The sequence below is a fragment of the Rutilus rutilus genome, assembly GCF_951802725.1.
Source record: "Rutilus rutilus genome assembly, chromosome: 23".
In the NCBI taxonomy this organism is placed as follows: Eukaryota; Metazoa; Chordata; class Actinopteri; order Cypriniformes; family Leuciscidae; genus Rutilus; species Rutilus rutilus.
In genome coordinates, this window is record NC_140233.1 from 5,974,334 (window position 1) to 6,002,120 (window position 27,787).

Genomic DNA, 27,787 nt, shown 5'->3' on the forward strand with positions numbered 1-27,787 from the left:
CCCTGTGCTCCTCTCATCCTCAGTAAACCTGCTCTCACCTCTGTCTCACCTCTGAGTTTGCTCTCGCTCACACACACATTCTCCCGCTCTCCTCTACATGACCTTGACTGAAGTATCACTCCAGGGGGCTTCGCTCGCTCTCCTTCTCTCCGTCACTCTGTCATGCACATTTTGACATATCAATCCTGCTTCAAAAACTTCAAATTGTCTGAGAGTCTGGAGACATTCCTGAGAGATGAAATGAGATGAGACGAGAAGAGAAATGAGGCGAGAAAAGGTGAGATGAGAAGAGAATAGACAAAAAAACTAGAGGTGAGGTTAGACTACGTGATGAGAGATGAGGCAACATGAAAATGAGAAATGAGAGAAAAGGTGAGAAATTGAGAGGTGAGGTAGAAAGTAGTCGAGCTGAAAACAACCGAGAAAAGAAAACAAGAAGAGGCAAGACTAGACAAGTCGAGTTGAGAAGTGATCGGAAGAGAAAAATAGAAACAGAACAGAAAAGAGCAAAGGAGAGAGGAAAGGAGAAAATGGAGATGAGATGAGATGAGACAATGAGACACAAGGCTGAAAAGAAACAATCAAACAATAGTTGAGGAAAGACAAAGTAAGAAAAGATGAGGAAAGTAGATGAGACAAAAGAGAAAAGAGAAAATGAGTTGTGTTGAGACAAGATGAGAAGAAAGACAGGAAGAGAAAAAACAAGCAAACAGAACAGAACAGAAGAGACGAGAACAGAAGAGAAGAGAACAGAAGAGAAGAGATGAGAACAGAACAGAAGAGAACAGAACAGATGAGAACAGAACAGAAGAGAACAGAACAGAACAGATGAGAACAGAACAGATGAGAACAGAACAGAAGAGAACAGAACAGAAGAGAACAGAACAGAACAGAAGAGATGAGAACAGAACAGAACAGAACAGAACAGAAGAGAACAGAAGAGAACAGAACAGAAGAGAACAGAACAGAACGGATCAGAACAGAACAGAAGAGATGAGAACAGAACAGAACAGAAGAGATGAGAACAGAACAGAAGAGAACAGAACAGAACAGAAGAGATGAGAACAGAACAGAAGAGAACAGAACAGATGAGAACAGAACAGATGAGAACAGAAGAGAACAGAACAGAAGAGAACAGAACAGAACAGAACGGATCAGAACAGAACAGAAGAGATGAGAACAGAACAGAACAGAAGAGATGAGAACAGAACAGATGAGAACAGAACAGAAGAGAACAGAACAGATGAGAACAGAAGAGAACAGAACAGAAGAGAACAGAACAGATGAGAACAGAACGGATCAGAACAGAAAAGAACAGAAAAGACGAGAACAGAACAGAAGAGACGAGAACAGAACAGAACAGAAGAGACGAGAACAGAACAGAAGAGAAGAGAACAGATGAGAACAGAACGGATCAGAACAGAACAGAACAGAACAGAACAGAAAAGACGAGAACAGAACAGAAGAGACGAGAACAGAACAGAAGAGACGAGAACAGAACAGAACAGAAGAGAACAGAACAGAACAGAAGAGAACAGAACAGAAGAGAAGAGAACAGAACAGAACAGATGAGAACAGAACGGATCAGAACAGAAGAGAACAGAACAGAAGAGACGAGAACATAACAGAAGAGACGAGAACAGAACAGAAGAGAAGAGAACAGAACAGAACAGAAGAGAACAGAACAGATGAGAACAGAACAGAAGAGAACAGAACAGATGAGAACAGAACAGAAGAGAAGAGAACAGAAAAGACGAGAACAGAACAGAACAGAAGAGAACAAAGAGAACAGAACAGGAAAGACGAGAACAGAACAGAAGAGAAGAGAACAGAAGAGAACAGAAGAGAACAGGAAAGACGAGAACAGAACAGAACAGAAGATACGAGAACAGAACAGAACAGAAAAGACGAGAACAGAAAAGAACAGAACAGAACAGAAGAGACGATAACAGAACGATTCAGAACAGAACAGAACAGAACAGAACAAAGAGAACAGAACAGAACAGATCAGAACAGAACAAAGAGAACAGATCAGAACAGAACAGAACAAAGAGAACAGAACAGAACAGAACAGATCAGATCAGAACAGAACAGAACAAAGAGAACAGAACAGAACAGAACAGAACAAAGAGAACAGAAGAGACGAGAACAGAACGGATCAGAACAGTACAGAACAAAGAGAACAGAACAGAACAGAACAAAGAGAACAGAACAGAACAGAACAGATCAGAACAGAACAGAACAAAGAGAACAGAACAGAACAGAACAGAACAAAGAGAACAGAAGAGACGAGAACAGAACGGATCAGAACAGTACAGAACAAAGAGAACAGATCAGAACAGAACAGAACAAAGAGAACAGAACAGAACAGATCAGAACAGAACAGAACAAAGAGAACAGAACAGAACAGAACAAAGAGAACAGAAGAGACGAGAACAGAACGGATCAGAACAGAACAGAACAGAACAGAACAGAAGAGACGAGAACAGAACGTATCAGAACAGAACAGAACAGAAGAGACGAGAACAGAATGGATCAGATCAGAACAGAACAGAACAGAAGAGACGAGAACAGAACGTATCAGAACAGAACAGAACAGAACTGATCAGAACAGAACAAAGAGAACAGAACAGAAGAGACGAGAACAGAACAGAACTGATCAGAACAGAACAGAACAGAACAGAAGAGAACAAAGAGAACAGAACAGAAGAGAACAAAGAGAACAGAACAGAAGAGACGAGAACAGAACAAAAGAGACGAGAACAGAACAGAAGAGATGAGAACAGAACAGAACAGAACAGAACAAAAGAGACGAGAACAGAACAGAAGAGACGAGAACAGAACAGAACAAAAGAGACGAGAACAGAACAGAAGAGATGAGATGAGAACAGAACAGAAGAGATGAGATGAGAACAGAACAAAAGAGACGAGAACAGAACAGAAGAGATGAGATGAGAACAGAACAAAAGAGACGAGAACAGAACAGAAGAGACGAGAACAGAACAGAACAGAAGAGATGAGAACAGAACAAAAGAGACGAGAACAGAACAGAAGAGATGAGATGAGAACAGAACAGAACAGAACAGAACAGAACAGAAGAGATGAGATGAGAACAGAACAGAAGAGATGAGATGAGATGAGTACAGAACAGAACAGAAGAGATGAGATGAGATGAGTACAGAACAGAACAGAAGAGATGAGATGAGAACAGAACAAAAGAGACGAGAACAGAACAGAAGAGATGAGATGAGAACAGAACAAAAGAGACGAGAACAGAACAGAAGAGATGAGATGAGTACAGAACAGAACAGAAGAGATGAGATGAGTACAGAACAGAAGAGATGAGATGAGTACAGAACAAAAGAGACGAGAACAGAACAGAAGAGATGAGATGAGATGAGTACAGAACAGAACAGAACAGAAGAGATGAGAACAGAACAAAAGAGACGAGAACAGAACAGAAGAGATGAGATGAGATGAGAACAGAACAGAACAGAAGAGATGAGATGAGAACAGAACAAAAGAGACGAGAACAGAACAGAAGAGATGAGATGAGTACAGAACAGAACAGAAGAGATGAGATGAGTACAGAACAGAAGAGATGAGATGAGTACAGAACAAAAGAGACGAGAACAGAACAGAAGAGATGAGATGAGATGAGTACAGAACAGAACAGAACAGAAGAGATGAGAACAGAACAAAAGAGACGAGAACAGAACAGAAGAGATGAGATGAGATGAGAACAGAACAGAAGAGATGAGATGAGATGAGAACAGAACAGAACAGAAGAGATGAGATGAGAACAGAACAGAACAGAACAGAACAGAAGAGAACAAAGAGAACAGAACAGAACAGAAGAGATGAGATGAGATGAGTACAGAACAGAAGAGATGAGATGAGAACAGAACAGAACAGAACAGAACAGAACAGAACAGAACAGAAGAGAACAAAGAGAACAGAACAGAAGAGATGAGATGAGATGAGTACAGAACAGAACAGAAGAGATGAGATGAGAACAGAACAGAACAGAACAGAACAGAAGAGAACAAAGAGAACAGAACAGAACAGAAGAGAACAAAGAGAACAGAACAGAACAGAACAGAAGAGAACAAAGAGAACAGAAGAGACGAGAACAGAACGGATCAGAACAGTACAGAACAGAACAGAAGAGACGAGAACAGAACAAAAGAGACGAGAACAGAACAAAAGAGACGAGAACAGAACAGAAGAGAAGAGACGAGAACAGAAGAGACGAGAACAGAACAGAACAGAACAGAAGAGAACAAAGAGAACAGAAGAGACGAGAACAGAACGGATCAGAACAGTACAGAACAGAACAGAAGAGACGAGAACAGAACAAAAGAGACGAGAACAGAACAAAAGAGACGAGAACAGAACAGAAGAGAAGAGACGAGAACAGAAGAGACGAGAACAGTACAGAACAGAACAGAAGAGACGAGAACAGAACAGAACAGAAGAGACGAGAACAGAACAGAACAGAAGAGACGAGAACAGAACAAAAGAGACGAGAACAGAACAAAAGAGACGAGAACAGAACAGAATGTTAAGAAGAACAAAACCATGCTTTTAGAGCTGGAGTAAAATCAAGAGGGTCATCTCTATTACTCTGCACAGGAGAAACTACATCTACATCATAACCCCCATATGAAGACTATCATCTGACTGCACATGCATTAGATGCATTCATTGGTCTATAGTTTTCTAAATCGCTCTGCATGCTTCAGTACTGACTACTGACGAGAATATGACCTAAAATCTCCTCCGTCCTCTCATTCAATGCCACGAGCCGAACGTGAGGCTATTTGAGGAGCAGAGACTCTATTTCAGGTGCCCTCACACAATGGCTGTAATTAGCTCCCGTAGTAGTATGTGTGTGTGTGTGTGTGTGTGTGTGTGTGTGTGTGTGTGTGTGTGCGTGAGATCTCACCACCAGCTCTTTACACCAAACAACATGGGTCATGTAAACAAAGAGCTGCAAGCATCACAAAACAGACAATCACTTTCACATCTCATAATGCCTATTCTTCATGTCATTTTACTGGGGTGATTTTCCTGCTAATGAAAATGGAGTACGATCACACACACGCATTTTCCTCTCTCTCTTTCAGCTATCCATTTAAATTACACCCATCCAAACAGACTCAAGCATTAGTGTGGACTCGCAGGAGTCGTTCTGTCTCGATCCTGCCAACTGCATCTCGTCCAAACACAAGCGGGACACACCCAGGCCAGCAAGGCGGGCCAGATGCTGGCAATAAGACTTTAAGACAAATACAACAGATCCCCACTACTACTGATGGTTTTGAATTGCTTGAAATATGATTGGATTCACTTTAAAATATAGTAACAAGTCTGTCATATACGCTACATAAAAATATAATGAGAACATTATAATTGTGTGCTTGAGGCATGGCTTTTAATGGTGAGACTTTTGTTTTTGTAAGCAGGCTCTCAAAAATTATATAAAAATTTGATTTAGATTTATCAGCCAATAATCTGCTTTCAAATATAAAGAATTACTGGTTATCGGTACGGACAAAATCGGTGCATGCCTAGTAGGAACTGATAAAAATATATATAGCTATACTTAGTTTGAATGCAATGCAAGTCGCTTTGGATAAAAGCATCTGCCTAATGCATAAATGTAAATGTAGAATTTGCATTTACATTTCTGAATGACGCCATTTATATATCATATTTGGTGTTGCATGCAAGTGATTAAAGCCAATAAAAGAAATAAAATTACCTAAATAAAATGCCATTTACCCATACATAAAATAGGTTAACCATAACTTTTTGGATTTATAGTGCTCAGGAAAATTTGCCAAATTGGCAAAATCTCCAAATTGTTTTTTGTTTTGTTATTTCCATAATTCCATTCAAAACGTTAAACTTCCATAGCTTATAGATTCAGGGCCCACAACTTAAACGATTTCAAGTATTTAGTTGTTTATTTGTACATAATTTGGGCTTCCAGCTCATAAAACCCACAAAAACAGGATTTCAAAAAATTTGAATATTACATGAAATCACACAGTAATTACACAGTAATACCATGGTCATTGAACCAGGTTTTGGTTCTTTTGGCAGTGTGGGCAGGTGCAAATCCTGCTGGAAAATGAAGGAAGCATGAAGTGCTCTGAAAATGTCCTGGTAGACGGCTGCGCTGAGTGGACAGCACAGTGGACCAACACCAGCCGATGACCAACACAGACTGTGGAAACTTCACACTGGACTTCAAGCATCTTGGATTGTGTGTCTCTCCATTCTTCCTCCAGACTCTGGGATGTTGGTTTCCAAATGAGATGCAAAATTTGCTCTCATCAGAAAAGAGGACTTTGGTCCACTGTGCTTTATTAAATCCAGAGTCAACGCAGCCGTCTACCAGGACATTTTCAGAGCACTTCATGCTTCCTTCATTTTCCAGCAGGATTTGCACCTGCCCACACTGCCAAAATAACCAAAACCTGGTTCAATGACCATGGTATCACGTTGTAATTACTGTGTGATTTCATGTAATATTCGATTTTTTTTTAAATCCTGTTTTCGTGGGTTTTATGAGCTGGAAGCCCAAATTATGTACAAATAAACAACTAAATACTTGAAATCGTTTAAGTTGTGGGCCCTGAATCTATAATATATGGAAGTTTAACGTTTTGAATGGAATTATGGAAATACATAAACTTTTCCATGATATTCACATTTTTTGGAAAGGGTCTGTATGATCTACATTCCATTTGATTTGGGTGCGAAAAAAAAAAAGATCACTGATGAGACGTGTGCATACTATTTTGCACACTTCTGCACTAGTCTACACCATTTTGTAGTATAAATGGTGAGAGAAATGTGCATGCACAATTCATTTAAAAAAACACTTCCTCTAACTGGAAAAGTGTCCAATTTGAGAATTTATACATTGTATGGCAGAGTAAATATAGTGTACAGTAAGTGCATCGTACATCATTTGGGACGCAATAAAATCTTTGTATCTTCCGCGCAAGATAAATCAAGTTGATGTTTTCAATCAGAGATGACGTTATACACACCCAAACAAATGGCGTTTAGCTTTCATGCTGTTGTACACTTTAATTTAGCTTGGCAAGGCATGCACTGCTTTTAGTGCCGACCTATTGACACTGCAGCATTTGAGGTTTTAGGATGATACCTGCACAAAATAATTCCACAGTTTAAAAAACAAGTCATAGTTACAGTAAAGCACTTGAAGCTGAAGTACACAGAAGCAAGCACTTTGAGGGTCTAAAAGTAGATATGCAAAGCTCATATTTGTGGTAAAAGCATTTAAAAAGAACTTGAATATCATTGTCTAAATCATCCTTTTTGTGACTGAACTTCTGTTGAATTTCTGGTAACATAATTTTTGCTATTCTTGCACAACAGTATCATAAGCAAGTTACAGGGATTAAAAACTGAGAGAGTTTGTAATATAACTTGCTAATTTGAGACTAATGATAGAGGATAACTTACTGACCTTTATTCTAAACGTCTAAATGTTCATTTTCATTGTAAGTGCCTTCCTGTAACCATGAAACCAAACAACTACCAATTATATCCTGTGGTAAGCAACTGCAAATGCTGTTGACGGAGCTTCATGTAGGGTTAGGAAGATATCAAGCAACAATGTTGTTCTGCAAAGTCAGACCTCTCTTTCTCCTCCTCTCTCTCGTTTCCATTGCTTGCTAATCACTTAGATGACTCTTACATCATAAGCTAAATCGCTGTAAATTACATTAATGGCCAGCAGCGCCACTGATTTGTGAAGCAATAATTATTGCCTCAGAAGATCTGATTTCTCACAGTCACCCCGGAAAATATTTGTCATCGTGCACTGGGAGAGTTCGGGCCACTGTTTTGATTCAGTCCGACCACGGGGGTCGAAATTAGCATTAATCAATAAGACAGACGGACCTTTAATCGCTCATCAGACTGCCTTATCTTGATATAGCCGTGCTTTCCGGCATTTTAAAGGAGACAAATTATGAACAATAATTACATTAAAGCTGCACTTAAAATTCTCAAATTAAAAACTTCTGGATTCAGTGTCCTTCAGTGGACCAAATGCCATCACGACAACCGGAATAGAAAATGAAAAACTCAAGTCATAAGGTCGCATAGTTCTCTCTGTTTGTGCCGAGCATCTGTGGCGATAATTGACTTCTACTGCAGAAGAATGTGCCTTAAGAAGAATGAAAATGAACCATGGGGCCTTCGCACTTCAGTCAAGGTCACGTCCACACTCCCATTTGCCAGTATAAAATCAATCACGTGAAAGAGAACGCAACATCATTTCTAAAGAATCGTGAGCGGCCACATTTTAACTTCGATTCACACGGACATATTCATTAGCTGACAATTTTGGCATCTAATATTCATTATGATGAAGAGGCTCAAATTCACAATCAATTTCCTGTTTCTCATAAGAGCAGGGTAAGATCCAACAGAGCTTAAAATCACTGCTCTTCCCTCTCACCTCTATGTAATAGCTCGGTACTGGTTTCCAATTACTCTCCCTTGTCGTCCGAGCTCAGATACTGTGAGTAATATTCTGAGGAACGACGGGTCAGAGGAGCGACTCTCAAAGGGTTCTGTGACCATCTTCGACTTGGCTTTTCAAAGGTTTTTAAAAGCTCTGGAAGCTGGAAGTAATACATCTGTGGTGGAACAATGGCTCTGTAGCTCTTTGGATGGTGTTGTTGAGACAGAATTATGACTATCTGTGTTTCGATCGCGCGTTACTTTTTCGTTCGTTTTTTTAAGTGAACAAATCATTCAACCCAACCTTCCTTTATACAGTGCGTGACTGCTTTGGTGACTTTATCCTGACTTCAAAAACTGTGGCACAAGCAATTTCTTTCGTAACTATATCTTTCGTTCAGTCCAAAACAAGTTCAATAGGTATGCAAATAGCAATTTCAGAAAATGTAAAAAATGACTGATGAGCATGCACAATTAAAATGACGCTAATTGCCAGTAGCCTGAATGCATTGCTTTGGCGTACAACTAGTTTGCTCAACACTGTAAAAGACATTATAATACAATTATCACATAACTCATAATTCATTAAAGCAGTCTATTGTTGTCTTTTTTCTATGAATAGATAAAAAGCCAAGCTCAGCAGTCCCTAAAATGATTGAAGCAATAATAGTCTGACACTGTTTGTCTTTGCAGATTTGTAGACATGGCAGATTTACTCATTCATATTATAATAAGATGGTTTGGTTGTGAACAATCCGTTAGGGTTCAGCTTCAGCAGTCGGGCCCTGCTAGCAGATGCTATAACTACACCATTAATCGGTCAAAAGGCATGTTTATCAATTGACATCTATTAGCAATGGGTTGGACAATGAAAATATAACCTGGTTTTAGACCACAATAATGTATTAGTATGTTGTAGGGCCTCCTTTTGCAGCCAATACAGCATCAGTTCATCTTGGGAATGACAGATACAAGTCCTTCACAGTGGACAGAGGGATTTTGAGCCGTTCCTCTTCCAGAACCGTGTCCGGGTCACTATGTGATGCTGGTGGAGGAAAACATTGCTCCTCCAAAATCCCCCAACTTCGCTGAACAATATTTAGATCTGGTGAATGTGCGGGCCTGGGAGATGTTCGACGTCACTTTCATGTTCATCAAACCATTCTGTCACCAGTCTTGCTGTGTGTATCGGTGTATTATCATGCTGATACACGGCCCCACCTTCAGGGTACAATGTTTGAACCATTAGATGCACACAGTCCTCCAGAACGGTTCGCTAGTCCTTGGCAGAGACGCATCCATCAAGTACAGTAGAGAAAGCCATGATATTGAAGCCCAAACCATCACTAGCCGCGTTTCCATTACCCTTCAAATTGCGCAAATTGAAATTGCGAATTGAAAATACGCCCAATGGAAACACGTCAATTTCGCAAAAACTCCCATTTATCACGAAAAAGTTTTTCCGCTCGCATGAGGTGGTTTTTCAGGCAATTCGAAAAAGAAATATTTCGCAAAACTGCAATGGAAACAGTTTTTGCGCATTTACAGGTCACCTGACGTAGACGACGTGGTGTGTTTGGACAGAATACGAGACAGAGTTCTTTATTAAATTTATATAAGACAAAAGAATTACAGGAATAATGGATTCTAAACCTCAAATAAATGCCACAATCAAGACCTCGAAGCAGAAATGAGGGAGAAACACCCAGAAACACCTCATATGTGCCGCTCACAAGTATAATAAGGGTCGATCCTTACCATTAATGCTTGGAAAACACACACACATAACATTGGTTAATGGAAACGCCGTCATTTCGCAATCGTTTTTTGCTAAAGTTTTACGCAAATCTGTAATGGAAACGCGCCTACTGATTCATCCCGCGCTTCCCTCTGGACAGCAACAGTCCGGGTTCAGCCTCTTTGGTTCTTCTCTACACCGTAACTCTCACGGATGTGAGAAAGACAGCGAAGGTGAACTCATCAGAGAACAATTCATGTTTCACATTGTTCAGATTTGCACCGTTGGCACTATTGAAACCGACATTTGGCATTGGCACGAGTGACCAAAGGTTTGGCTCTAGCAGCTCGATCATGAATATTGACTCTGTGGAGCTTTTGACGAACAGTTTTGGAGTCGAGGTGTGTATTTAATCCTGCAGTGAGTTGGGCAGCTATGGTTTTATGTTTTTTGGATACAGTCTGGGTTACATCCCTCTCAGCTTCCTCTTGTGTCATCAGTTACTCCTGTTGGATGTGGTTCGTCCTACATGGTGGTTTGCCAACATTACCCTGTATAGCATAGCTCTCGACACACCACAAAGACTGTCCTGGTCACAGATGAGCCAGCGAGACGCACAGTCTCACACCAACAATATGTCCTCTTTTTACCTCTTACGTGTCTCCCGTTGTGTTGTGTGTGATATATTGAATGTGCAGCTGTGCTATTGCTCTGCTAATTCAACCTTCACACTCGGCTCTTACTGGTGTAATGTAAAATCAGAGAAGATTGGCCACCAGGCCGCGCATATACAAACGTGAATCCTCTAACACAGTATTGGCCAGTGTTTCAGTTTCATTGTCCAACCCCTATAAGCAACATTTAAATTGCTTTCATTAAATGTTTCACCAGTGCCAGATCTTTTTGGATGGTTTTTAACAGAATAAAATGGATTTTTCCATGTCTCATCCATGACGTTTACAGCTCTGGTGATAGTGTGCTCATAAAGCAAAGATGGCAGCATCCAGATCAATCTGACATTAAACTGAATGTCAACGCAAACTCATTGAAGCAACCTACTAAACACATCTGAAATCAAACCAAAATCCACAATACAACTACATCTGGAGCATATCCGAGGACTTAACATCTGTATTGTATTGTTGATTTGACACTGCAGTCGCGCAATATTTAAATACAGCTGTTCATCAAGAAAAGTCTATGGAGGTGAAGACAATTTGTCTACTTTTATTTCTTTTTCTGTTTGTCTGTGTCTCTCCATCGCTCTCTCTCTCTTTCAGATCAACAGGATTGCATGAATAATACATGAACTGTCAATCATTTCAGCACATTATACCCCTCCTGTCATCTTCTGTGCCTCTGTGACACATCCATATTTACACATACACTTTTTTTCACCGTTTGGTCCATTCCCTCACTTATCATCTGCAATCTGTCCACTTCTTCACTCAATTTAATAACACACACACAAACCTATCCAGCATGAGGGCCCAGTTGGACAAGATAAATGAAAACCAATTCCTGAACTTTTACATCTAGTCACCCAATCTTTAATATTTGGTCCATACTTGTGAGTGGCTCCATGTATCAATGACATCAATCGCTGAAACACCCACAGACGCAATAATCAATAATGGACCTGATTTTGTTTCTTCATTCCCTAAACTGTATTGATAAAGCCCTATAGGAGCATGAATGACTGCCAGGCACATACAAGAGGTTTGCTTAGTTTGAAGCTCCAATCAAATCACATTTGCATTGTCATCCGTATAAAAACGAGTCATTAAAGGAAGAGTAACAAGCATGAAAGGTAAATATGTCTCACAGAAACAGTAGGAGAGGGGGTGAGGCTCCAGATTGTGTTTAACATCTTTACAGTCTGTTAGTGATTAGGTATTCGTTCATAAAAACAAGTTATCTCAAATATCGTATTATCTCATTGGCGTTTTTAATCGAACACAATTAGTAGGTCATAAACCCACAGTTGCAAATAACATTTGCAAAAACATCTCTTTATCAATTAACTCGTAAAAATGACCTAGAAACACATCAACTGTTGTAAAGTTTGTTCCACTTTGAAACGTGTGAAGAATTAAAGTGCACTGCTACACAAAATCACCTGCGAAATACTTCATCAATTAACTCCATCAATCACATCCAAATCAATTAAACCATCAACAAACACACTCCCCCAACATCTAGGCTTTCGGTTTCATGACTGAAAGTAAATCCCAAATGAGTGAGTGCACCTGCTGATTGATTGTGCACTAGTGGTGGTTTGTTTGTGAAAGAATCAGTATTTTAAATGAATCTTATAAGTGAACGAATCGTTCTCGTTGCACGTGACCAATAGCATTCGAGCGCATTCTATGAAGGAGCATCTCATTGGTTGAACACACTGGGCCTGGGACACTAGAGGATCTTCAAATCTTAAACTGTGGGAGACCAGTGACCACGGACATAGACCTCAGCCGATTTTTAGCATTATAATCCTCCGAATGCACACTAGAAGATTCGTCCGGACCGCGAGACCACACACCTGTAGATTGTAACATCTTCACAGTGAGACGAGATCTCACGGAGACTCGCGAGATCAAACGTGACTTGAGAAGAAAAACAAATGGAGGACGAACGACGTGGTCAGCTGCTTCTTTTGGCATGGATCTCCTAAATTGGACTACAGAGGCTGTTGAGGAGATTAAACATCACGCCGAACAAGTAAACTCAGTCCGCTTTTACAGCATCGTTATGCTTATAATTGTGCTCTTACAAACTATTCTAACTCAAATGTTCTGGGAAAATGTTTTAGATAAAAACTGAAAGAGTTGTAGGAGTATTAGTGATGGTGACGTTGAAGTCGTGGGACCGTGATGTAGTTCGTTTATAGCCAGCTTTTTATTTCTGGCGACTGCATTTAGGCTTCAAAATTCATGGAAGTTGTGATAATTATCTTGATTGACAAAACATGCAAGTATCATAAACTTTTGTTGATCACAGAGCTTGTTTTTAGCGATAATCCAAAAGCCTATGGCTAAATCCTATTGGGTTTTTGTCGAGGGATCCAGCGTGAATGATGCTAACTGCCGATTGGCCTACAAAGTGATGTCATACCTGCACTCTATTGGCTATCGCGGGTATCACGATGAAGAGTCGCGTTTGATATTTACATGTTTGAAATTTACGATTTGGGATTGTGCGGGCTCCGACGCGATCGGGAGCAGTAAAATAATCGTAACGACACCACACAAATCAAACGTAGCGTTAGTTCTGGCAGGTCAAGTTAGTCAAGCTAACGTCAGCTGACTCTCGGCTGATCCACGTCTACCTACAGTATAGGAATACGACACCTATCACTGTATACATATTTAAGCTCCTTCAGTATTATCAGTTTCTCAGAGCTAATTACCCTCCTCCCTCCCCAGCTCCTCCTCTCGTCAGTCAGGATTTGGCATTCTGATTCCCCTTGAATCAGACTAATTTCTCGAATTATGTTGTACATTAAAATATTGACAATGATATCTGCAATACATTTATGTTAGTTCTGTTCTGGGGGTTATTGCTGCTCTTGGTCCCAGAACAAAACCATACCGCCAATCCAAAACTGTATGCTAATTGTCAATCATCTTTGACGATAGTGGTCCTGACAGAATTGAGGATTTTTTGGACAAAAAGTCAGTTGCGAGAAGCCTCGAATCGGGTCACACACCCCAGATCATTGGGGGTAGCAAATCTGGCCCAAAATTGGGCTTAAAATCTTCAAGTGTGTGGCCAGCCTAAACAAATCAGTGTTTTAATCTGAAGAGAAGCACTGAATAAGACATCTCTTTTGAAAACGAACTGGGACGTGACATTAAACGAATGATATTGAAAAGTCCTTATGATGCTTATGTGACCGGTTAGAGAGCGCAGTCGCTAGCGCGCCTCTTGAGATCAGGGGAGTGAGGTTTACACACACAGCTCTTACTGGCCTATGACAGTTTTACTGTCGGTTTACCAAGTTTCTTATAAGATTTGCAAACAAGCGCAGCAAAACTGTCTCGCTCAAGTGAATGACTCAGTGACGCTCACAACAGACAAAAGATACGTTTGTCTCCACCTACAGGCGTAACGATGTAGAAAAGGTCACTGACTGAATCCCTGAACAAATCTTTAATGGATCAAAAGATACTACTAGCTACTACATGTTTTGCTAACCTTTTGGGGATGATTAAAAAAAGCAAAACCTGACTGAACCTTCTCATGGGGATTGTTGACAAATTGACTAAATGATGTCTTAATTAGGATTACATAACAGTAATTATGATAACCTTCAAGCAAACACGGAGCATTTCCTTATACAGTAGGCTATGCTGTGTGATCCTGTTTGGTTATTTTAGGGAACCAGTTAAGGCATCTTTATAAAAAACACTTTGCAGATGTTCATTATGTGTACCTATACAAATTCGTGTTTGTGGGATAAACAAGTAAATTTGAAGGTGCTGTGGGGAAAAAAATAGACCTTTTATAAACCAGAACCCATTTCAGAAGAGGGTTTGTCCTGATATTTGAGGGCTTATCCGTTCCCACCTTTCCTTTCCAAACCCACAGTTTCATTCACGCTACGGTTATCATCTTCTCACGGCCATTACCGCATATCAAACACCGTTTTTGCTTTCTGGCTCTCGGTAGCAGCAGGTGTTGCTGGCGTAACCCGAACGCGTCCACTCTTAATTCCAGTCACCTCCGTTCCGGAGCCCCGAAGCGAATTCATTTACCGTGGGAGGGACACCGGGGAAAATTGTAGTGGACACCCAGCGAATTCACGGGGAATCACGCTACGGAAACACGTGGGAGAGCTGACACAAATAACAGCCCACGATACCCCAGCAAAACGCCCGCGGAATCATCACCCAAAAAAAAAAAATCACATTAACACAAAGATCCGCGCGCAGTGATGCGGATGCCGGGGACGAGGCACCTGCTTTGACCTTGTGTTTTAGTCGTATGTCCTTCCTCAAGTCTCTTCATGTGAGGATCTACCAAGGACGAAGCGCACAACAAGTAGCTCTGATCGATCCATCGATAAGAAAGCATGCACGCAACAACAGACCTTCATGGGACCTCAAATCAAAGTTATATATCAAATACAGCATGCAACAGTAATCGCTGTCAACGCAAATGCCCTGAGAGCGCGTGACAATGTCAAACAGTCATTAGTGCGCGCGCGCGCTTGTATGTGTGCGCCTGGACAATGATGTAAAACAAGGGGGCAAAGAAGTGATGACCCCCGTGACAGGTGCCATACCATCTCCAACACACCCCCGTGCCTCCACACCAGACCTGTCCGCGCCACAGGCACCAGTCCAAGGGGAGAAGATACTCCTACAAGTTTAATGGCAACAGAAACAAAAGCGCTCACCTTTGCTGTACTCCTCCTCCCTGTTCAGATACATGTCTGCAGATTGATGATGGACTCCTGGCTGGATGATTTAAGTGCTTATTGTTACTCCACCGGGGGGAAACTCTCGCGGTTCCGTGAGTGTTTATTGTGTCGTTGCTCGGCGGAGAGTCCTCCTCCTCCCAGAATTACGCGCGAGCAGGTTGTCTGCACACATCTACTTTCTCTCTCTCTCTCTCGTTCCTCACACACACTCACGGTGACGTGCTTTGAGACATTGCCCCGCGGGTGGGGTGGGCTGGGGTAGCGGATGCTTCATAGCTGTTATTGTGTCTATATGCATCCCTAATATAACATCTATCAATGCTTTGACTATTTAAAAGGTTTTTCTCGGATGCAGCCTGAATGGTTTGAGCATGTGCAAAATGTCTGTGCCAGGCTATAGGCAGCCTTGACACGTATTCCTTAAAAAACAACTATAATCTAGGCTATATATATATATATTTCAATTACTTATAAGTAATCCAACGGTATATTTTTCTTTTCTTTGTTATTGTTAATCAGTAAACATACAATAAACACTGAATGACTAGTTTACTTTTCAATCTCATTAGTACATATTCTAATAGTCTCTAATCATTAAGTCACTAGGATTATTGCTGCTATAGTGACAACTAACTATTACTCTGTTACTGGTAACAAATTGCAGATTTTTGCAATTGAGTAATCTTATAGTTTGTATCAAATACTAATTTCTGAATAGTATGCATTCCAATTGTTAATGGTACCTATTCCAGTTTTAATAACTAGTAGGCTACTTAATATTAACTTTTTTCATTTCTGATGTCTTTCCATTTGCTAATGTGCTAATGTTTTTCCAGTATGGAAACATACCTGTTCATTAGACTAGACTTAAAGTCTTGAAGTCTAAAGCTACTAGTTAAGTAACCAATGACTCACCACAGGCTGCATCTGAAATCGCATACTTCCCTGAAAACCAGTTTGTGACAGAAGAAGTGTGTCTGAATTCACAGTACTCAAGGCAAAAAGTGCCCGGATGACCAACTTCTTCTGGTGAGATTCTGTAGTGTGCATATGATGGACACTTTGCTATCCCATGAGGCCATGGGAGAGGATTTATGGATGACATTGAAGCGACATAACCTACGATGCTGGTATGTCACGTGATAATGACAACATGGCGAATGTAGTAGGCTACGTCTAGATTACATTCATACTACAGCCTATAGAACATACTTTTTTAGCGGTTGTGAAGTAATTACTTATTAAAAATAAGTAGCCTACCAACTTAAGAAAGTATGAGAAGCTATTGACCCTTTTCGTTTTTCAGTGTCTCTCAGAAGCGGAAGTCATCATAGTTGGGTAAACTTCTATAGCGTGAATGAGAGACCATATTTATGTGTGATCCAGTTTTACTCAAATAGCACAAGAAAAACTCCACAACAGTGTTTTCACAACTTTCAAAAAGAGGAAAAAAATAGAGATTGATAATGGCAGTCAGAATTCAGAAAGATGTCACCTTTACCATCACTCCTTTTTTTTTCGTAATTTGATGCAAATGTTATATAAGTATAGTGTTATAAATGTAGCCTACACACATTTTTTTAAATGAAAATATAAAAAACTTTGCAGGATGACCTTTAAAACCGGTTAAAACGCGTCATCATCACAGTCTGTGAAAAGGGTCTGTTCCTCTGTATAGGCCTACTGTGATGTGAATAGACATGTTGTTAATAATATTTGGAAAAAAACTAAATATTAGTAAAGCTGGACTAGTAGTAGTGAACGTCACTGTTGGATTAATTGTCTCGCGCTGGGATGCGTAACGCAATCCTGCTTGTATTGTATCTTTTGAGTATTGAACATGCACCTGGTACTGTATAGCCAGTGAAACACTAACTGAAGCTGTGCTTCATTAACCCGTTGTTGCATAACATCCAATTTAAGCACCGGTGGCGCAGATGATGATCGCAGGTGGAGCTGCTCGGCCACCATCCCGATGGAGAAGGAGCCCGTGTCCCAAAGGCTTCCGCCCGCCCCGCCTAATCATCCCTGCTCGCACGCACAGACACGGCCTCTACGGGCCCGAGAAGAGGAGCAGAACCACAGAGTAAATGCAACCGTTCGTCCTATCCCGCAGTAAACCGCTAAACCCCTGCGCGTTCACTCATTTCGCACGCCATTCACGCCTCACACACACAGCGGAGGAGATGCGCGTCAAAGTGGCGACTTCTAGCGGTGAGATTGTGCCATTACAAGCACACAGTTAAAGGAATAGTTTACCACAAAAATAAAAAATTGTCACCATTTGCTCACCATCAAACATTTATTGTGTGCTTTCTTCCCTGGAATTCAAAAGGAGAGATGTTTTTCATAAAGTGAAAGTGAATGGGGGAAGGGCAGGTACATCAGATCGTAACACAGATACACACACACAGACACGCTATACATACTATATATATATATAGAGAGAGAGAGAGAGAGAGAGAGAGGTATAATTTAAAAATGTATGAACTTTGAGAAGGAAGTCTTAGTAGTTTTTGTCATAGTAGTCATAGTTTTTGAGGTGTTTACATGCCATTTAAACCTTTCCCTGGCAAAATGAGGGGGGAAAACGAACACGTTGTCAGATCAATAAACATAATTGGTGTAAGACTGTGCACACTCATTCTCATCACAAACTGTCACATGTATTTTTATTCATATTTCCACATGGAGGCTTATTCCAATGCAGCCCAAATATTGCTCAAAAGTCAATACTGTCATTTACGCTACACAATACGCTACACGTGGTGTTAAGATGCGTTTTGGTCGATCGGATCACAAGTGGACGACACTAAATATAGGTGTAAACAGGGTTTAAAAGGGTTTGAGCTTGTCCACTCTTACAACCACTTCTTGGGAGTTGAAAACACATTCGACGGATTGCTTTCGTAGTGTAAACGCTCATGTGGTCGAATGTGTTCAAACAGCCACAGAAGACCGTCTTCTCTCCGTCTACTGATCTAATGAGTGACATTATGGGAAGAGCTCGAGCCAGACGGGATTTAAACTGTATCGGCTGAAGACCCAAGTTTGGTTTGAAGATGAAAAATGTACCAAGCACAATGTTCTCTCTCCATTCCTGATTTCTAACACACACACTCACAGCGTTCGGCTGGTCTTGTGTCTGTCAGAACAGAAACTAAAGCTGATGTTCTCCGTGTGTTTTTCCATGTCTTCGGTCGTGTTCATATGTAAATTACACAAGCTTATTATTTCCATTAGATCGAAAGATCTGAAAAACCAATACATTTACTCACCCATAGACCCTCCCCTTGAAGAAATCAGGACAGAAGTGGGTGAAAGTGGACAAAAGAGACGGATTAAAACACCAGGTGTAAACGGGAATGTGTCTCCCTCGTCTATGTGTGATCCGATCGACCAAACGGCATCTTATCACCAGGTGTAAACAGGGCCTTGGATTTGTTAGCATCAGTGTAATTAATGACACCCCGCAGAGATCTGTACTAATGCTCATGTACTAAAAGTCCTGTCCTTCTAAACGAGTGACTTTTGAAATAGAGATGGGCCTGATTTCTCTCTCTCTCCCTGTCTTTCTCTCAGTGTGTGAAGAGGATCATTTATGCAGTGGAGAAAAACAGCAGGCGACCTTCTGGGAACATCATCGCTGGCCGTAGAAATGAATTTCTAGTCAATTCCAGACCTTCCTCTCACAGGAGCAAAACCTCCTGCTGCGAACCATTCATCTTTAATGCTGGTTAGTTCATTTTCTTCAACTTAATGATTTTGAGAACTGCCAACCCACCGGCCCGGTTAATTCAGACAGCAGTTTGGTGGTTGTTGAGACGGATAATGTACCGGAGAGTCGGAGCAAAGGTCAGTGATTGAGGTGAGCGCTCGCCGCTAAAGTGAGGAAGACAGATTAAACCGCTTTTGTTTGGCTCACGTGAGATCTATGAGCTTCGATTTAGAAACATTAACAGTTATTTAAGTGCACGGGATGAGGAATAAATCCAGCACATTCACCCTCGGGACCCTCTGCGAACAGAACACGGATAATAATGCTTTTATATAACCTTTAATAAAACTGCCGGAAGGATGAGTTGATGCTCAATGAAGTGTGTCCGATGGCATGTGCTGCTCTTACGGCCACCTTGTGTCACTTCAGCGTGTATGTAGAGGTGTGTGTGTGTGTGTGTGTGTGTGTGTGTGTGCGTGTGTGTGTGACCTGCTGAAAAACTCATGCTTTTGTTCTTATTTTACAAAAAAGTACACGTTGCATATGTTTTGTGTGTTTTGTAAGCCTGAGGAAGGTTGATTGAACAATTTGATTGATTGCTAAAACTATTTAGTAATGGAGGTTTGAGTATTGTGTGGAATTTATGCATTTTGAAACATTTAGAAATGTACTTTGAATTATTAGATTTTTACAAAAAATATACAAATTGTTTTTGTTTTAAACAAATATGGCTGCCATGAGGCAGTAAAGTTTGCTATTTAAGAAGTACAGTAGTGCAGATATAATACATGAGATATAATGTCAACGCAGCATCTTCCAGCTGTGTGTGTGTGTGTGTGTGTGTGTGTGTGTGTGTGTGTGTGTGTGTGTGTGTGTGTGTGTTGTTCCAAGAAGAAAGGACATGGCAAACCTCATCCAAGTAATTACACACAATTCATTCTGATCATCTCATGCAAAAATCAGCATTTACATGAGGTCAATTAAAAATGCAACACTCACACACTCACACACACACACACACACACACACACACACACACACACACACACACACACACACACACACACACACACACTCAAGTCAGAAACAGCAGCATATGAAGATGAATGGTTTATTGCACACAATGAGAGTGTGTTGACAGAGCTGTCTGCGCTGTGATATTTTAGTTATTTTCCATAACCTTTTTGAATAATGGGAAATGCCAGAATCTCACATGTATGCGATGCTTCACGAGCTGTTAATGATTCTGAGGGTGATGAATGAGACTCATTACTGTAATCTCACGTACTCCTTTATCTATCTATCTATCTATCTATCTATCTATCTATCTATCTATCTATCTATCTATCTATCTATCTATCTATCTGTCTATCTGTCTATCTGTCTATCGCTATATCTATCTACTGTATCTGTCTGTCTGTCGATAAATCTATCTATCTGTCTGTCTATCTGTCTGTCTGTCTATCGATATATATATCTGTCTGTCTGTCTGTCTATCGATATATATATCTATCTGTCTGTCTGTCTGTCTGTCTATCGATATATATATCTGTCTGTCTGTCTGTCTGTCTGTCTATCGATATATATATCTGTCTGTCTGTCTGTCTGTCTGTCTATCGATATATATATCTGTCTGTCTGTCTGTCGATATATCTATCTGTCTGTCTGTCTGTCTGTCTGTCTATCGATATATATATCTATCTGTCTGTCTGTCTGTCTGTCTATCGATATATATATCTGTCTGTCTGTCTGTCTATCGATATATATATCTGTCTGTCTGTCTGTCTGTCTATCGATATATATATCTGTCTGTCTGTCTGTCGATATATCTATCTGTCTGTCTGTCTGTCTGTCTGTCTATCGATATATATATCTATCTGTCTGTCTGTCTGTCTGTCAATCGATATATATATCTGTCTGTCTGTCTGTCTGTCTGTCTATCGATATATATATCTATCTGTCTGTCTGTCTGTCTGTCTATCGATATATATATCTGTCTGTCTGTCTGTCTGTCTGTCTGTCTGTCTATCGATATATATATCTGTCTGTCTGTCTGTCTGTCTGTCTATCGATATATATATCTGTCTGTCTGTCTGTCGATATATCTATCTGTCTGTCTGTCTGTCTGTCTGTCTATCGATATATATATCTATCTGTCTGTCTGTCTGTCTGTCTATCGATATATATATCTGTCTGTCTGTCTGTCTATCGATATATATATCTGTCTGTCTGTCTGTCTGTCTGTCTATCGATATATATATCTGTCTGTCTGTCTGTCGATATATCTATCTGTCTGTCTGTCTGTCTGTCTGTCTATCGATATATATATCTATCTGTCTGTCTGTCTGTCTGTCAATCGATATATATATCTGTCTGTCTGTCTGTCTGTCTGTCTATCGATATATATATCTGTCTGTCTGTCTGTCTGTCTGTCTATCGATATATATATCTGTCTGTCTGTCTGTCTATCGATATATATATCTGTCTGTCTGTCTGTCGATATATCTATCTGTCTGTCTGTCTGTCGATATAACTATCTGTCTGTCTGTCTGTCTATCGATATATCTATCTAGATTCAAGATTTAAATAGCTTTATTAGCATGGTGAAAGAAATCGTATCATTGCCAAAGCATTAATAACACTATACAATAAAAATACCTAAATAAATTATTAATAATAATAATAATAATAATATGTCTGTCTGTCCATATATATATATATAATTGTATAAATAGGCTCAACATTTAATACATTGTTAGTAAAGGTCCAAAACATGTGTGTGTTTGTGTATTAGGTTTTCTAGTGATCTATTCTGTCAGTCCATCACAGTTGCATCTGTTTCAGTTCTCTCTCTCTCTCTCTCTCTCTCTCTCTCTCTCTCTCTCTCTCTCTCTAAATATCCCTGTCTTCTCCTCTCAGAAAACCTGATTCCCATTGATTTAGTGACCTATATACACATTACCAGTCTCTCTGTCTCTCTCTTCCACATCCTCCACTCGCTTCAATGGTCATCCTTCTGTCTCTCTCTTTATAGCTTATTTCTCTTCTGCCTTCACTTATGCCAACTGCTCTTTCTCTCTGTGTGTATGGATGAGTTGGAGATGGGCTAATAATATATAATCAGGGTAAATGCTTAGAGAATATATATGTTTATGTTGAATATAAGCTCAGAGTCTCTCACGTTCTTGATGCTTAAAGGAACAAAGTAAAAATGTGGTCACTGTAAATATGGACATAACTGTATTTTTTTTTATTTAGTCTGTTAAAGGTGAAGTAAGCGATTTCTGAGAAACGCTGTTGAACGTGGATCGGACCGAGCGCCAAAAAAATACTTGTAGCCAATCAGCAGTAAGGGGTGTACCACTCATTAGGGGGGAGGGGCCTGTGTTGCATAGTGTGTTGTGAATTTGAGGGCGGAGCTATCAAGATAGGGGCGTGGTCATTTTGGCTAGGGGCGTGTTTGTTTTGGTGATTTCAAACATCAACAGTTTCTCAGAAATCGCTTACAGCACCTTTAAAAATAAGCCAATGAAATGTAATTTATGAAAAGAGCTCAAAATCTTTTAGTGTTTCACATATAGTAGTGTACAAGTTTAATACGCACAGTCAAATAAAACAAAATAATTATAGAAACTTTATTTTTTAGGTAAGCTTTCCCTTTAAGAGTTCGTACTGGCAGGTTGTGTAATATTGTTTCATACTTCAGGCTCCCTCTCACCCTATATCTAAACTTAGCAGTGATGTTCTCTTTGTGTTTACCCAGAGAGCACGTATAGTAAATGTATAGACTCTTATAGACTCACTGTCTGAGGTCATGCAAATATGACCCGAGCGAACAGCAGTGAATGAGATCTGTAGTAAACAATGGCGCGGTCGATAAGAAACCTAACCCTCAAACTACATTGAATTTCACTATGGACACACACAGGCTGTCTTTTGTGTTTGTTTGTGTGTGTGTGTGTCCCGTGTCCGATTAAATTTCCCGTCTGGTTTCCCCTGGAAAACTAAAGACGGAAAAGAAAATCGAACTCTCGTATAAATCGCATTAAAGCTGTTTTCAGAGAAGCAAACTCTGGGGAGTTGTTGTGAAAAATGAATGCGTGTTTTGGACTAGTGACCCTCTCAGTCCTGTTTTTTTATAATGGGTGAATGGATCTGATTAAAAGTTGCAGTGCTCGTGTCTTACAGAATCACGTAATTCATATTTTCATAACTGTGGCGTTTCCACAGAAAGAAAATGATTTAGATCAGCTGCACCACAGCGACACCCGGCGGCCATGATGAGAACTGCACACACTAAACGACCTTGAGAAAACACGATTCTAAGTGCTTAAATAAACACTGGGAAATGAAACAACCACAACAAAAAATACTAAAACAAATTCTTAAAAGACATACGCCTTTAATATTCACAGTTTGACTCTTTTGGTATAAAAGTAACACTTTTCTCGGCCACATGTATATGACTGGAATCTCATTTATTATCAGTTCATTTTTTCACAGTTCAAGTGTAAAATGTTTTATTGTATGATTGGTAATGGACTAAATTGGTTAGACATTAATACGTTTTTTTAACTGCAAAGTGTTAATAACTTTTCAGCTTTTATAACTCCATAAAAAATGATTGCATCGTTCAGACAGAACCATTACAGGCACAAAATACGGTTATGAACAAATTCATTTTATTGAACAACAATCTGTGACAAGGAATTCAACATGATCAGCGTGTTTCTGCAACAGTGACTAAAACAACAGGCATATTTCAGTCTCACACATGTGACTGTTTGCGTATCACTCACAACACTCACTCGACCTCAACACACAGATTGACGCTCTTCCAGAAGGGCCACATTGTGCATTTTTTTGTGTATGTAGTTAAAGTGCGTTATTGCACTTTTCCTCGCAGAGGAGGAAAGCAAAGGCGTTGTGGAGGAAGGAGGATCTATCTATAACTACAGCTCAACAGCAGCATGATTGAACCACGTGGAGAATACATGTGAAACTCATGAAAAATGTTTCGGTCATATTTCACCCCCAAAAGACTATTAATAATAATAAATAAACCTATTTTTAGAATATTTGTTCCTAAAACAAAGCTTTATTTCCTTTTGCATTGTGACATTATTTTCATGAAAGTTACTGTAATACAGTTTTTTATATTTATTATTATTATTTTACATAAAGAAAATTACGACTTTTTAGGAACCTTTAATATTTTTTTGCATTGTGACGTTTTCATAAAGACAATTAACACTTTTTATGACATTATTTAAATGAAAGTTACTGTAATACAGCATTTTTTTTGCTTAATCTTCATTAAAATAATATAAAAATACCCCAAAACTTAAAATGTTTACTTAATATTACTATTATTATTATTATTTAAAAAAAATTAAAGGTTCCTTTCATATATCATATTTTTTAGAGATGAAATATGACCAAGACATGTTTTCATGAGATTCAGCCATTGTTGTGTATTTAGATTATTTCTTAATTATTGCATAAATATGTGCTGGTCCTTCTATATAAACACTCTTCATAATATAAAGAGCGAAATTACAAATATCTAACATCTAATTTACTGCTAAATAAGACTGAATACTATCAATTTACATCGATTATACGATTCAAAGATACATTCTCTGGTTTGTCGAAACAAACAGGCGATACGTTGTTTATAATATATTGAATATTGTACGATATCTAAGGGCCGTGTGAGTATTGCGCTTGTGCCGGATCTGTTTTTTTGTGCTTGGATTGTAAAATCATCAGTGCTATTTTTGGTGTTTTTTAACCACCTGCTGTCTAATTCCTTCAAGAACAACGAAAGGAAGAAGGACAGATGGTGAAAACGAGGGAGAGAGAGTGAATAACACACTTTAGTGATACCAAAAAACGACGATAAAGAAACGCACGACCCCTCACACGACACACGACAGCTCACAAACACAATGAGTTCAAGTTCACAGCTGATGAAACATGACGGAAATCAGAGGTACGGTTAAAAAAAAAATCAAAAAAGACTAAATCATCATCATCATCATGACACGTAATTAAAAATCAAAGCAAAACAACAGAAAATAATCATCACAATAATGAAAATAATCACAGATCTTAAGATACGTCATAGCTTTTGGAATGTTTAGGGAAAAAAACACGCTCACAAAACAAGGTCATTAAGGTCATCCGTCATCCCGTTTGCATTCGTTTCAACAATTAACGATATGTGAGGTAACCGGTCAAAGGGGTTCTGCGCGCGTTGACCTTGTAAAGTCCGACCTATGACCTTCAAACAATAAATAAGGGCATCTGAACAGTTTTAAAATGGCGTAAAGTCTCATTGTCATCATGTTTACTTGTTAGACAGCACCATAAAACGAATTATGATTTAGCGTCATATTAATTAGTGATATTCTAGAGAGTTTGTTTTGGGGGTCGGTAAGATTTATGAAAGAAGTCTCTTCTGCTCACCAAGGCTGCATTTATTTGCTAAAAAAAATACAGTAAAAACAGTGATATAATATTACAATTTAAAATAATTGCTTTCTTTTCAAATATGTTTTAAAATGTAATTTATTCCTGTGATCAAAGCTGAATTTTCAGCAAGTAACTCGCATTATGTAATCAGATTACTTTTTAATGTAGCGAGTAAAGTAATGAATTACTATTTTTAACTAAGTTACTTTTTTTTTTTTAAGTAATGCACGTTACTTTTCAGTTTAATTAAATTTGCTTCAACATTCCAAGTTAAAATTCTCTTAAAAAGTAACAAAACGCATTACTTTCAACTTTCAATAAAAACACTTAATTAGGTCGTATAACCCGTAATGTTAAGAGATCTTTCGTATGGCGTACATACGTAGGATTTATATTCTCAACGGTCAGAATATAATATAAGCCAGATTTACTAAACAGGGCAAATTAACGTAATTAACGAGCGAAATCCCCCAAAAGCGCCGGCGTGTGTGTAAAGTTCTGCGTGATCTACTGAAGAACACACACACAGCCGGATCATTTCCATCATGACTAACACTATCTATCAAGAGCAGCGCAAACTAGCGTCTGGTTGAAGACATGCTGTTTTTAGGCGGTAAATAATGGCGCAAACACCAGTAAATTGACTAGCGCAAACCTTAGTAAATCACCTTGCGTGATTGATTTTAATATTCCAAATAACTCTTGCGTCTGAAAGGGAAACACTTACTGTACAAATGCATGTGCAATAAAAAATAACCGTGTTCACGCTAATTTATCAGTCGTTTTTTAACACCAAAAGAGGGTTAGTAGTAAGCTGTTAGTAAATCTGGTCCTATGTGTGTTTTTCGAAGGAAATGAAGCTGTGTTATTGAATGCATAAACAACAACTACTCAGTAAAAAAACACACCAGCAAAGCCTGTAAGAGCGCGAGAATCAGCCAGATGAGTAATCTAACGGATTACTTTTCATAAAAAGTAACTAAGTAACGATATTAGTTACTTTTTAGGGTGTAACGCGATATTGTAATGCATAAACATTCCCCTTTTTTTGGTGAAACTGTCAGGATTCTTTGTCTTTAGTGTCACTTCTGATCTATTTAATATGGAAGCTTGTTTCCGCCAATGAATAATAAATAAATAATAATAATTCTTTTTATCTCACAATTCTGACTTTTTTTCTCACAATTGCGAGATATGAAGTCAGAATTGCGTGTTATAAAGTCGCAATTGTGAGAAATAAAGTCGCAATTCTGAGAAATAAAGTCGCAATTGCGAGATATAAAGTCAGAATTGCGTGTTATAAAGTCGTAATTATGAGAAATAAAGTTGCAATTGCGAGATATAAAGTCGCAATTCTGAGAAATAAAGTCGCAATTGGGAGATATAAAGTCAGAATTGCACAATATAAAGTCGCAATTGCGTGTTATAAAGTCAGAATTGCGTGATATAAAATCGCAATTGCGAGAAAAAAAGTCAGAATTCTGACTTTATATCTCGCAATTCTGACGTTATAACACGCAATTGCGACTTTATTTCACACAATTGTGACTTTATATCTCGCAATTCTGAGAAATAAAGTCAGAATTGCGAGATGTAAAGATTAAAAGTCGCAATTATCTTTTAAAATGTTTTATTTTGTGGAGGAAACAAGCTTCCATAATTTAATGCATCCATCGCTGAGTAAAAGTATTAATTTCTTTCAAAATAAGAAATCTTACTGACCCCGAACTTTTGAATGCTGGTGTACATTCAGTAGCAGGACGATATTAACCGGACGAGTTTAGGAAATCAGTGTGCTAATGCTAAAACTGGGAAAGGGGACAGAGGTATTATCGGCAGGGATTTGTTCAGGAGTCGTTTGGCAGTGTGAAACGGACTCGATTGTTTGTCAGCGTGAGCCAAACAACGCTCTTCACAC

The 27,787-nt window shown here is 39.2% G+C and overlaps 1 protein-coding gene across 2 annotated transcripts in view; it reads right to left on the reverse strand.

The window, feature by feature from the left end:
• syt7a (synaptotagmin VIIa) overlaps nt 1–15,800 on the reverse strand; it is a 129,862-nt gene extending 114,062 nt beyond the window's left edge. For both annotated transcript variants that reach the window (XM_084397336.1, XM_084397338.1), the window contains exon 1: nt 15,651–15,800. In XM_084397336.1, the coding sequence (XP_084253462.1) occupies nt 15,651–15,684 (34 nt within the window). In that variant the 5' untranslated portion in view covers nt 15,685–15,800. The remainder of the gene's footprint in view (nt 1–15,650) is intronic.
• Between the last annotated feature and the right edge of the window lie 11,987 nt (nt 15,801–27,787).